At 47.6% G+C, this 13,147-nt stretch overlaps 1 protein-coding gene across 1 annotated transcript; it reads right to left on the bottom strand.

The window, feature by feature from the left end:
- Nucleotides 1-12,082: 12,082 nt before the first annotated feature.
- On the bottom strand, nt 12,083-12,703 carry LOC110876082. Its single transcript, XM_022124262.1, has one exon. It carries the CDS (start codon nt 12,701-12,703, stop codon nt 12,083-12,085), a length of 621 nt encoding a protein of 206 aa, XP_021979954.1.
- Between the last annotated feature and the right edge of the window lie 444 nt (nt 12,704-13,147).

Raw genomic sequence — 13,147 nt, 5'->3', positions numbered from 1 at the left:
ACACATAATATTACAATTAAATCGAAGTAAAGCAAACTCATTAAGATTGAAGATAACCTCAAACTTAGAACCGGGCCAGTCTGTAACATCCGGCCTCTCATACTACCAATATTGTTTGATTTGCCCAGAAGGAGCTCAGACATTTGTTTTGGTTTCCTTGGTGGAGACATCGCAGAAAGTCACGTATCCTATTACTACTCCTTATGATTATGGTGCTACAAAGTTGTGTTATTTCGTTTATGTGTTATGGCCGGCCTCATAAACGGATCAAAAGTTTTACCCGTTTAAGTTAAGCCCTATTTTAGCCTATCCGGTTGTTTCAAAAAAACTTCTCATTCTTGTATCAGCTCCGGTCTCGATCTCCATCAAGTATTACACAATCAATCGAACACGAGACAAATATTATATCCTCGTTAACAACAGTGTCGAATACCCAAATCCCAGATGCCGTTAAATGGATCTTCGCTGACGTCAAGAGGCCTTTGTCTTCGTCACTGCAAAAGAACAAACCGTTAGCCTCGCCACGGAGGACCCCGGAGTGGGGATCCGTGACCAAGCTCCGGCATGAGAGTAAGTAAACCTGCCGGAGAATGAGAAGGAGTTATTCCGATGGTTAGGATCACCGGAGTAGTTCCTTTAAGGTGTGAATCTAATAAATGCCTGAATGTGTTTAATGTGAGAATGTTGGTCGGAGATAATGCCGGGAGAGTAAATGAGAGTGTGTTAAATGTGTTCATACCTCTTGTTACCGTTTTCCCCTTCTTATATAAGCGAGCAACCTTATCTTGCATGTGGGATATTAGTTGACATGATCCAACGGCTTCTGGTAATCTTTGGGGGGCTCAGACACGTGTCTGAACCCCAGCGGCAGGATGATAGTCTCATTTAATGCTTACGGCTGGAAGTGTACCATGCCAGCCGAGATGCTGGTTACATCGGACATTAAATGCTCTTTTTTACTTTTCTGAATTCATGCTTCCCGCTCATATTTTCATGTGGAAAACCTTAATGGAGAAGCAAACTTGTTCGTGGGCCTCATGTGTTGGGCTTTTGTGGCGTCAGCCCAAACTGGGTAAATGGAGCAACCCATTGGCCCGTCGTCAAGTCATCTTTAGTCCCTGGTTCTGAGACCCAAGGCTCATGATCCGGGGCTGAGCCATACTTGTATTTTCAGAAGTTAGTTTTCTGTCCTAGAAAATGTGGGCCCGGGCCCCCAAGTGGTTATTATTAACCCTCTATTAACCTGCCGAGTATTAATGGCGGGGTTTAATCCCCTTGATACACGTGCCCCCTTTTTGAATTTCGAAAGGACTCTGACGTGACGGTTATCATCACCACCAGTCATCTCTTTAAATGCACTCTTAGCCCCTTTGATTTCTTGTTCTGCTTTCATTATCATCTTTCCTCTCTCATTTCCTTTAACATTTCTCCGATCGTCATATCTACATTTGTCATGAGCCGTTCAGGCCGTTCGGCGATACGATCGGTTTTGACAGCAAAGGACTTGAAGTCCTTTGTTGAAACGTACAATATCCCTGAGCAGTTTTCTCCTTCTTTGCCGGGTCCTAATGAACCGGCTGAGTGTACGTCGGTCAGGATCTCCATTTACACGCTAGCATTTTCCTCCTGTGGGGTCCGGTGTCCTCTTTCCCCTTTTAAGGTTGCTTTGCTTCGTCACTTTGGTGTTCACTTTTCTCAGATACATCCTTTAGGATTTATGAGGGTGGTACACTTCGAGTTGTCATGTGCAGCCGTTTCTGGGGAGCCTTCTATCCCTCTATTCTGCATGTTCTATAAGCTAATCTCTGATGGAGATTGGTTCACTTTTGCAAAGCGACAAAACAGCGTGTCGAAACCTTGTTACTCTTTTATGCCCACTTCTACCTATCCGAAGGATTGGAAGAGTAGGTTCATCTTTGTTTCTGCTACTATGCTGCCGGAATCTCCACTGCTAAGAGATCTTGAGGCTGTTATCGAGGATGTTGTTCCGACCCTGTCTGCTGCTAAGACCGTCCAGTGGAAACGGATGTACGAAAACCCAACGAGGACCTTTACTTTTTCCGAGGGGATGCTCGCCATGGGGGGTTGGGCCCTTCCTATCCGGTTCGTCCCAAGGCCTTTTTTGTCAAAAGGGTATCCTTTATTCTTGATCTGCTATTTGTTGTTGTCCTTTTTTGTGCTTTAAGAGTTGTGCAGTCATCTTTAGTGCTTTTCCTTGTGCAGAGCTAACTTTGTGGAGGCTACTTCAAGGTGATTCCAAGGATGTCAAGTTTGTAGTTGATAACAAAGTCGATCATGGCTTGAATGCAGAGGTACATGTTACTGGGGGGTCTGCCCAGGTTGGGGGTTCTATCACCATGGGAGGTGATGAGGGAAACCCTTCTGATGAGGAGGAAAGTTCTCCTGACCTTCCCCCTGTTCAACATTCTGATCAAAGTGATGATGAAGCCTTGGAGGTTTGTTTGATTCATAAAAGAAAGGCTGCAAGTCCTAAGCCGACCCCTGCTCCCCGCGATATCCGGCAAAGGCTCCGGAGTGCCAGCGGTCAGAAGCCCCCTCCTTTATCGAAGGTTGTTTCCGATCTTCCCCTGTTGGAGTCAAAGGTTCCTTGTCTAAACACCTGAGGTCTTCAAGTCTTGTGAGTGCACCTTTGCTGGTAGGTCTTTTCTTCCTCCCATTCATTTTTTTCTACCTTTGTTTTGTTTTTGATATCCTTTTTCTTGTTACGCAGGGGAGTTCTCAGGATCCCATAGAAATTCCTACTGGTCCCTATTCTTCCCGTGTTCGGGATAAGACTTCCGAGGTGGGCATAGCCCGTTTTTCCTCAGCCTTTGAACTGTCACCTTCTCATGCTACGGGGACCAGTAAACCCACTCGCCTTGAAGGTCCTATTCATCGGTCCCCTTTGGCTCCTCTGTTCGCTGATGCTATTCCTCATACATATGTCCCCAACTGGAAAATATCTCATTCTTCTGTGATAGGGACTCCTGAGTCTGCTAGGGACTTTCTTACTCATGTTGTTCCTCCCTCTCATAAGTTTGTGAACTCCGCTCTGAGGGATGATCTCTTTGAGGATCAGTACAGTCTGTCCCTTTGTGAGAGCTTTTTCAGAGGCGCTGGGATGCTGCAGCGGATTGATGATTTAAGGAGGACGAATGAAGGACTCAAGGTTGAGCTCAAGACCTCCTAGTCTGTTGCTGCCGACCTTAGGTGTCAAGTGGTCGAGGCTGAGAGGAAGTTGCAGGAGGAGAAGGTATATAGCCCTTCCTCCCCCCCCCCTTTTTGTTTTTGGGTTGTTTGTGATGCTTTTTTGTCTAGGGAGCGGGGACCATGCTGGAGCAGAGGAAACAAGCTTGGGAAATGGAGATGGCGGCGCTGGTGGAGGAGAAGGAGGAGCTGGCTGCTGAGTTAAAACATTTGAAAGAAGTTGGCTCTGTCTCCCAGGAGCAGTTGAATACCATGTATGCAGATTATGGGTTGACTTCTGATGATAACCAGCGGTTGGCCGGGGAAAAACATTGGCTGGTCACGGAGGGGTTTGGGGCCTTCCTTTCTGCTGTCTCCCAGTCAGAGGATTTTAAGAGTGGTTTGGCGGAGATATATAGGGCTTACCGGGATGTTGGCTACCAGGCTGAGTTGAAGGATGGCTAAGCTTATTCTGCTCAGGGTCTAGGCAGGAAGGAGACTCCGCTGTATAACTCCAAGGCTAAGAAGAAATTATCCAAGCTGGATGAGGAGTTTGGGAGCAAGAGCCCGGTTATCCTGAGGAAAATCCTGGAGCATCCCTTAAAATCGATAGATGAATTAAAGGCCCTGTTTTCCTCTGTTGGTCCTTCCTCTCCGCCATCTTTGTCTGGGGGTGCCCCCAGTGATTCCTGGACATTTGCTTTCTTCGATATGGTTGTAACTTGAATAACTACTTTCCTTAGGATACTTTTGAACTCTTTGTGTTTGAAAAGGGGGACCTTTGTGTGGGGGTCCTCCTTGGTGCCTAATCGTATAACTTATGATCCTGTGTTGTTGCCCTGTCATTTGCATGCTTTTTGTTATGTTTGTTGCTTTGCAGGGACTTTTGCCTAGGATCAAGTTGGTGTTTTTCCTGGGGACCTTTGGACCGTTTTGCAAGAAGTTGAGCTTTGGTCTTTTTGGTTGAACTTGTTGTGTTTTGTTGTCTTGTATTTCGGCCAAAGTTATTAGGGCTTTTCTTTGAACATTTGTTTTGTAAATAAATAAAACATGATCTCTTTTTGTAGTTTTGTTTACAAAGATATGTTGTGCTCGTGGTTTGTCTAGTAAACCAGGATTGTCTGTTCGAGGCCAATCACAGGACAAGTTTATAATGTGAGATTATGTTCTTGGTTTGTTTTTGTCCGCTTTCTTTGGGTTAGCTAGACCCTATTTTCCCCACGGTCGGGCTTTTGGCATGTTTGATATACCTTGTACACGTGTGTCTGCTTGTTAATTAGGTTTTATAGTGTTTCCAGGCACGTCTGCCTAGGTATAATACCTGCTATTTTGTCAAAAGAGGACATGCTAACTGCCCATTTTTCATTTCTTGGGGGATTTAACTTCCCAACATCAGTTGTTACAAAAGACCTGTTCTTGGGGCTGAAACCCCGGGACATTAGTTAATCATTACAAAAGTGGCTCCTTGGCCGTTTTTCTTTCGGGGAGTTATTCCTTACGCGTGGTACTTTCTAAGTTGCATGAGGTTCCATGTCCTGGGGACCTCCTTGCCTTGGAGTGTTTCCAATTTGCAGCTCCCCTTGCCGTTTGCCCATATGACTCGGTAAGGCCCCTCCCAATTGGGGCCTAGTTTTCCAGTGCTCTCCTGTAGGCTGGCCTCGTTTGCTCTTAGCACCAGATCCCCTGGGACGAGGCTGAGCTTTTTCATTTTGGCGTTGTAGTAACTTTCCAGCTACTTCTTGTATTTGGCCTCCCTGATTGCTGCCACCTCTCTTATTTCCTTTAAAAGGTTCAGGTTCATCTGGAGGTCCTGTTCGTTCTCCTCCTCCCTGAGCTTCATTCGGGCAGTTGGGGACCCTATTTCGGCCGGGATAACGGCTTCCGTCCCGTAAGTTAAGCTGAAAGGGGTTTCCCCGTTGCAATCTTTAGGAGTGGTCCTGTATGCCCATAACACAAATGGTAATTCCTCCAGCCATCCTCTTTGCTTTCTCCCGAGCCTCCCTTTTATTCCCTTGATAACGCTTTGATTGGCTCTTTCTACCAATCCGTTGCTTTGAGTGTGGGTGGTGGAGGTAAACACCTGTTGTATGTGCATCTGTTCATACCAGGGTCTGAAGGGTCTTCCCGCAAATTGGACGTCGTTGTCACTTACTAGCTCCTTTGTAACCCCATATCTGCAGATGATGTTGTCTAGCATAAATCGTCTCATTTGTTCCCCGGTTATCTTTGCTAAGGGTTTTGCTTCTATCCACTTAGTAAAATAATCGATGGCGACTACCACATATTTGACCCCTCCTGAGCCCTCGAACGACCCTATTATGTCGATGGCCCACTTCTGAAAGGGCCAGGACGTCGAGACAGGTATCATCGGATGTTTGTGTCGGTGGGTCATAGGTGCATGTACCTGGCAGTTGTCACATTTCTTGATTTCCTCGGAAGCTGTTTCGTACATTCGAGGCTAATAGAACCCCGCATTCATTGCCTTTGCTACTACTGTCCTTGGCCCCGAATGCATTCCACAAATCCCCTCGTGCATTTCCCTAATCACATACTCAACTTCTTCCATGTCAACACACTTTAATGAGGGGCCCAGGTACGATCTTCGATACAGCTCCCCATCAATCAATTCATATTGCAGGGCCTTGACCCTTACTTTTCTGGCCGCCCACTCTCCCTCAGGCAGAGTTCCGTCTCTGAGGAACTTTACAATTGGTGTCATCCATGTTTCTTGTGCATTTTCGACTGAAGCCACCTCTTCTGTACCGAGGGAGGGGGAAGTCAGGACTTCCACTTTGACTTCTCTTGCTAGGTGGTCAAATGCTACTGAGTCTAGTTTGCTGAGGGCGTCAGACTTTCTGTTTCTCCCGCGGGGGATGTATTCTAGCTTGAAAGTTTTGAACACTTCGGCCATTTCTTTTACTTTTGCCACGTATTGTGCCATAGTGCTATCTTTTGCCTCGTACTCTCCTTGATATTTCTTGACCACCAGCTGCGAATCAGTGCTAGCCTCCACATGCCTTGCTTTCATTTTCTTTGCCAACCTCATCCCTGCTAAAAGGGCTTCATACTCTACGGTATTGTTGATGTTTTCGAAATCTAATCTTATAGCGTAGGTCAACTCAACCCCCTCAGGACTTATCAAGGTAATGCCTGCTCCACTTCCTTCCTCACTGGAGGCTCCATCTGTGAATATCTTCCATACAGCCCTGACTTCCTCCTCTTTTTCTTTTCTTTCCAAGGCTTCCCATTTTTGGAGTTATTTCTCTTCGTCCTCCGGAACCTCTGCTAAGAAGTCGGCCAGTATCTGTCCTTTTATGGCTGTTCTGGGCTTGAATTCCAGGGAGTGTTCTCCCAGTTCTACGGCCCACTTAGCCAGTCGTCCGGACAGCTCCGGCCTCTTGAGCACCTTCTGGAGGGGCTGATCTGTCATTAAATTGATCTTGTGTCCCTGGAAGTACCTTCTGAGTCTTCGGGAAGCGAAAACAAGGGCTAACGCTAACTTTTCCAGAGGCATGTAACGCTCCCCAGGACCCTTAAACGTTCTACTGATGAAGTATATTGGTATTTGCTTTCCCTCTCATTCCACCATCATGACTGCGCTTATGGTTGTTTTTTAGGCTGATAAATACAGGAGTAGGTGTTCCCCAGGTACTGGGGTGGCTAGGGTTGGGAGTTAGCAGATATAGTTCTTCATTTCTTGGAAAGCAGTTTCTGCTTCAGGGGTCCATTTGAATTTGTTTGTTTGAAGGCAATCCTTCAGCACCTTCATGAAGGGGAGAGTCCTGTCAGCCACTTTCGATAGAAAGCGGTTCAGCGCGATTAGTCTTCCGTTCAGCTGCTGGATATCTTTTAAGAACCTGGGAGATCTCATTTCTGCCACGGCTTGGGTTATCTCTGGGTTGGCTTTGATTCCGCCTTTGGTGACCACTATCCCCAGGAATTTCCCTTCCTCTACCCCAAAACAGCACTTCCCAGGGTTCAATTTCATATTTACGTCTTGCATGGTTCGGATCGTCTCGGCTATGTCGTCTATCATAGCCGCTTCGGTCAAACTCTTGATGACAATATCGTCTACAGACACCTCCAGGTTTCGTCCCCGTTGTTCCCTGAAGAGGGCATTCATGAATCTTTGATAAGTTGCCCCCGCGTTCTTGAGCCCGAAGGGCATTTTGGTATAACAAAACGTCCCTTCGTCTGTGATGAAGGCGGTCTTCTCCTCATCTTCCATCGATATTTGAATCTGGTGGTATTCTTTATAAGCATCCAAAAAGCACTTAAGGGGGTATTGAGATAAAGAGTCTACTTGCACATCTATTTCCGGGAGGGGGTAGCAGTCCTTGGGACATGCTTTGTTTAGATCTTGAAAGTCGATACACATCCTCCATCCTCCATCTTTCTTTTGAACCATAACCGGGTTTGCGACCCAGGATGGGTACTTTACTTCCCTAACTATTCCGGCTTTGAGCAATTTTCTGGTCTCTTCGCAAGCGGCCCTCCTTTTACTGGGACCCATGCTCCGCTTTTTTTTGTTTAACTGGCTTTGCCCAGGTGTAAGTGTTGAGCCGGTGTTCAGTTAGGCTCCTGGGGATCCCTGTCATATCCCTGTGCTGGAACGCGAATACATCTATGTTGAAGAGGAGTAACTCCTTAAGGACGCTCTTGCATTTATCGCTTAAGTGACTTCCCACTTTGACCGTTTGCTCTGGGAACTTGTCACAAAGGACCCATTCTTCCACCCCCTCCCTTCGGGGTTTCCCGGGTGCTTTCTCCTCGGACACAGAAGAGACTACCTCATATGCGGATTTCACCCAGGCTAAGCCCTTTGGTGTCTGAAAGACTAAAGCTCCATGTGGGGTGGATGCTTGTGCCTGCAAATCCCCAATTCCGGGTCTTCCTAAGATTGCATTATATTTTGAGGGTGCCCGGACCACTGTGAAAATCAGGTTTATGGTCCGGACGCGATCCCCTACCCCAACTGTGAATGGGAGTCTGATTTTTCCCAAGGGGTGTGATATACTATTGTTGAACCCTACCAAAGGAATAGAGTCTTCCTCGAGCCGATCTCTTACATCTCTGTCAAACCTGAGGAAACAATACTCGTATATTACTTCGACCCCAGATCCCCCGTCCACATGTATCCGGGACACCTTATGACCAGCTATTATGGCCGAGATGTTGAGGGGGAGCCGTTGCACTTCGTTTTCCTCCAGGTGTGGCATGAGAATGGGAGCTTTCATGCAGTCCGGGGAGCCCAGAATTCTGGCCTTTACACTTCGGGTGGTATTGAATTCGTCCCTTCTTCTAATCATATCCACATCTGCCCTCCCAGGCTCCCTTGCATTTCTTCCCTTCCGATCCCCTCCTCCCCCCTTGATTTCCTTCACCAGATGGGCCAGTCTCCCCGTTTTCACTGCGGCCTCTATCTCTCTCTTCAGGTACATGCAGTCATCAGTTTTATGACCAAACCCTTTATGGAACTCACAATACTCGTTTGGCTGTGCTTTTGGTCCAGGATTTATGGGTGGTGGTCTTGGAAAGGAGTCCTTCACCCTCTCAGTGGCCAGTATCTCGCTCGGGGTTTTGGTTAGAGGGGTGAAATTGTCAGATAAGGAGGAGGGCCTCTTCCCCTAGGTTTGTATGGGGAATAGGAGGGTCTTGCCCTGTCGTGCAACATTCTATCAAAAGCAGGCTTTCTAGAGTAAGGTGTACCTTTGTCAGTAGGTTTTGCGGTTGGGGTGACCCTTCGGGGTGTGACATCCATCTCCTTAGCTTTGCTGACTGTGTCTTTTCCCCTGACGAAGGCTCTGAGCCTGTCCATGAGGTTGTCAAACGAGTGGGGGAATTCCTCCCCCAGTTTTTCACATAACTGTGCGTGCTTTAGCCCGTTTATGAAACTGCTGATTTTCATGACCTCCGGGGCATCCTTGATGTTCATACTTTCCTTGATAAACCTCTCCATGTATTGGCCTATCCGTTCGTTGTCTCTTTGCCTTATGTGCAGAATTTCGTTTGGATTCTTGACCACCTTCCTTTGTTGACCAAATTTCCTGAGGAACTTCTCGCTTAGCTCTTCGTAACTGTCAATTCCTCCTGGAGGGAGGCTGTCAAACTAGAGCCGGGCTCCCTCTGTCAAAGTCTGTACGAACATATGGCACCAAACCGGCATGGGCCATCACCCAAGTTGTCCTGCTCCCCTGAAGGCATGGAGATGATCTTCAGAATCTCTTGTCCCATCATAGCGGTCAAAGTTGGGGGGGGCAGCTTTGTTTTGGGGGGCATCGGTGCTTCTGCAATCCTCCGAGTGAACTTTGAGACTTCGGCTAAGTCCCGTGGCAGATAGGGCTGATCCAGGCCGTCCTCATTTTGATTATCCTTTTCTTTCTCCTTTCTTTTTGATCTTTTTCCTGTGACGAGCTCTTCCCTTTCCTCTGAGGACATCTGTCGAAGGACTGTCATGAATGTTTCTATTGGGTCACCACTACTGCCTTTGCTTTGAAGGTCTGCCCCTTCCTGGTTGGAAGGTGCATCAAAGGCAAGTCTAGCCCTAAGGCTGTTAAGTTTTTCTTGCCTCTCCAAATCTTCAAGACACTTTGTTAGTTTCTCTCTGTGCATGGCCACAAAATCTGGAGTTATATGTTCCACTCTTTCTGGGTTTTCCACTTGATTCTCGTTGCCTTCTTCATGAGTTATATCTTCTATTGTGACCTGATCACGATCATTCTGTACCGTTTGGATGGTACGTGAGCTGGGTGGGGTTGCCATGCTGCTGTTTGCGAGACAGGCTGCTCTTAACGTCGGAGTTTTATGTGGAAGCACCAGTCAGGCTGGGGTCCCATGGATGGCGCCAATGTCGAATACCCAAATCCCGTATGCCGTTAAATGGATCTTCGCTGACGTCAAGAGGCCTTTGTCTTCGTCACTGCAAAAGAACAAACCGTTAGCCTCGCCACGGAGGACCCCGGAGGGGGGGATCCGTGACCAAGCTCCGGCGTGAGAGTAAGTAAACTTGCCGGAGAATGAGAAGGAGTTATTTCGATGGTTAGGATCCACTTGTTAGTTTCTCTTTGTGCATGGCCATTTGAATTTGTTTGTTTGAAGGCAATCCTTCAGCACCTTCATGAAGGGGAGAGTCCTGTCAGCCACTTTCGATAGAAAGCGGTTCAGCGCGATTAGTCTTCCGTTCAGCTGCTGGATATCTTTTAAGAACCTGGGAGATCTCATTTCTGCCACGGCTTGGGTTATCTCTGGGTTGGCTTTGATTCCGCCTTTGGTGACCACTATCCCCAGGAATTTCCCTTCCTCTACCCCAAAACAGCACTTCCCAGGGTTCAATTTCATATTTACGTCTTGCATGGTTCGGATCGTCTCGGCTATGTCGTCTATCATAGCCGCTTCGGTCAAACTCTTGATGACAATATCGTCTACAGACACCTCCAGGTTTCGTCCCCGTTGTTCCCTGAAGAGGGCATTCATGAATCTTTGATAAGTTGCCCCCGCGTTCTTGAGCCCGAAGGGCATTTTGGTATAACAAAACGTCCCTTCGTCTGTGATGAAGGCGGTCTTCTCCTCATCTTCCATCGACATTTGAATCTGGTGGTATTCTTTATAAGCATCCAAAAAGCACTTAAGGGGGTATTGAGATAAAGAGTCTACTTGCACATCTATTTCCGGGAGGGGGTAGCAGTCCTTGGGACATGCTTTGTTTAGATCTTGAAAGTCGATACACATCCTCCATCCTCCATCTTTCTTTTGAACCATAACCGGGTTTGCGACCCAGGATGGGTACTTTACTTCCCTAACTATTCCGGCTTTGAGCAATTTTCTGGTCTCTTCGCAAGCGGCCCTCCTTTTACTGGGACCCATGCTCCGCTTTTTTTTTGTTTAACTGGCTTTGCCCAGGTGTAAGTGTTGAGCCGGTGTTCAGTTAGGCTCCTGCGGATCCCTGTCATATCCCTGTGCTGGAACGCGAATACATCTATGTTGAAGAGGAGTAACTCCTTAAGGACGCTCTTGCATTTATCGCTTAAGTGACTTCCCACTTTGACCGTTTGCTCTGGGAACTTGTCACCAAGGACCCATTCTTCCACCCCCTCCCTTCGGGGTTTCCCGGGTGCTTTCTCCTCGGACACAGAAGAGACTACCTCATATGCGGATTTCACCCAGGCTAAGCCCTTTGGTGTCTGAAAGACTAAAGCTCCATGTGGGGTGGATGCTTGTGCCTGCAAATCCCCAATTCCGGGTCTTCCTAAGATTGCATTATATTTTGAGGGTGCCCGGACCACTGTGAAAGTCAGGTTTATGGTCCGGACGCGATCCCCTACCCCAACTGTGAATGGGAGTCTGATTTTACCCAAGGGGTGTGATATACTATTGTTGAACCCTACCAAAGGAATAGAGTCTTCCTCGAGCCGATCTCTTACATCTCTGTCAAACCTGAGGAAACAATGCTCGTATATTACTTCGACCCCAGATCCCTCGTCCACATGTATCCGGGACACCTTATGACCAGCTATTATGGCCGAGATGTTGAGGGGGAGCCGTTGCACTTCGTTTTCCTCCAGGTGTGGCATGAGAATGGGAGCTTTCATGCAGTCCGGGGAGCCCAGAATTCTGGCCTTTACACTTCGGGTGGTATTGAATTCGTCCCTTCTTCTAATCATATCCACATCTGCCCTCCCAGGCTCCCTTGCATTTCTTCCCTTCCGATCCCCTCCTCCCTCCTTGATTTCCTTCACCAGATGGGCCAGTCTCCCCGTTTTCACCACGGCCTCTATCTCTCTCTTCAGGTACATGCAGTCATCAGTTTTATGACCAAACCCTTTATGGAACTCACAATACTCGTTTGGCTGTGCTTTTGGTCCAGGATTTATGGGTGGTGGTCTTGGAAAGGAGTCCTTCACCCTCTCAGTGGCCAGTATCTCGCTCGGGGTTTTGGTGAGAGGGGTGAAATAGTCAGATAAGGAGGAGGGCCTCTTCCCCTAGGTTTGTATGGGGAATAGGAGGGTCTTGCCCTGTCGTGCAACATTCTATCAAAAGCAGGCTTTCTAGAGTAAGGTGTACCTTTGTCAGTAGGTTTTGCGGTTGGGGTGACCCTTCGGGGTGTGACATCCATCTCCTTAGCTTTGCTGACTGTGTCTTTTCCCCTGACGAAGGCTCTGAGCCTGTCCATGAGGTTGTCAAACGAGTGGGGGAATTCCTCCCCCAGTTTTTCACATAACTGTGCGTGCTTTAGCCCGTTTATGAAACTGCTAATTTTCATGACCTCCGGGGCATCCTTGATGTTCATACTTTCCTTGATAAACCTCTCCATGTATTGGTCTATCCGTTCGTTGTCTCTTTGCCTTATGTGCAGAATTTCGTTTGGATTCTTGACCACCTTTCTTTGTTGACCAAAGTTCCTGAGGAACTTCTCGCTTAGCTCTTCGTAACTGTCAATTCCTCCTGGAGGGAGGCTGTCAAACCAGAGCCGGGCTCCCTCTGTCAAAGTCTGTACGAACATATGGCACCAAACCCGCATGGGCCATCACCCAAGTTGTCCTGCTCCCCTGAAGGCATGGATATGATCTTCATAATCTCTTGTCCCGTCATAGCGGTCAAAGTTGGGGGGGCAGCTTTGTTTTGGGGGGCATCGATGCTTCTGCAATCCTCCGAGTGAACTTTGAGACTTCGGCTAAGTCCCGTGGCAGATAGGGCTGATCCAGGCCGTCCTCATTCTGATTATCCTTTTCTTTCTCCTTTCTTTTTGATCTTTTTCCTGTGACGAGCTCTTCCCTTTCCTCTGAGGACATCTGTCGAAGGACTGTCATGAATGTTTCTAGTGGGTCACCACTACTGCCTTTGCTTTGAAGGTCTGCCCCTTCCTGGTTGGAAGGTGTATCAAAGGCAAGTCTAGCCCTAAGGCTGTTAAGTTTTTCTTGCCTCTCCAAATCTTCAAGACACTTTGTTAGTTTCTCTCTGTGCA

The sequence above is a fragment of the Helianthus annuus genome, chromosome 9, assembly GCF_002127325.2.
Source record: "Helianthus annuus cultivar XRQ/B chromosome 9, HanXRQr2.0-SUNRISE, whole genome shotgun sequence".
NCBI classification, from domain to species: Eukaryota; Viridiplantae; Streptophyta; class Magnoliopsida; order Asterales; family Asteraceae; genus Helianthus; species Helianthus annuus.
Note: the sequence above shows the minus strand (reverse complement) of the source record. Positions and strands in the feature narration are given on the sequence as shown.

Bases quoted from the DNA above. Each gene is read 5' to 3' on its own strand.
- LOC110876082 (XM_022124262.1), bottom strand. From the start codon at position 12,703: ATGCGGGTTTGGTGCCATATGTTCGTACAGACTTTGACAGAGGGAGCC.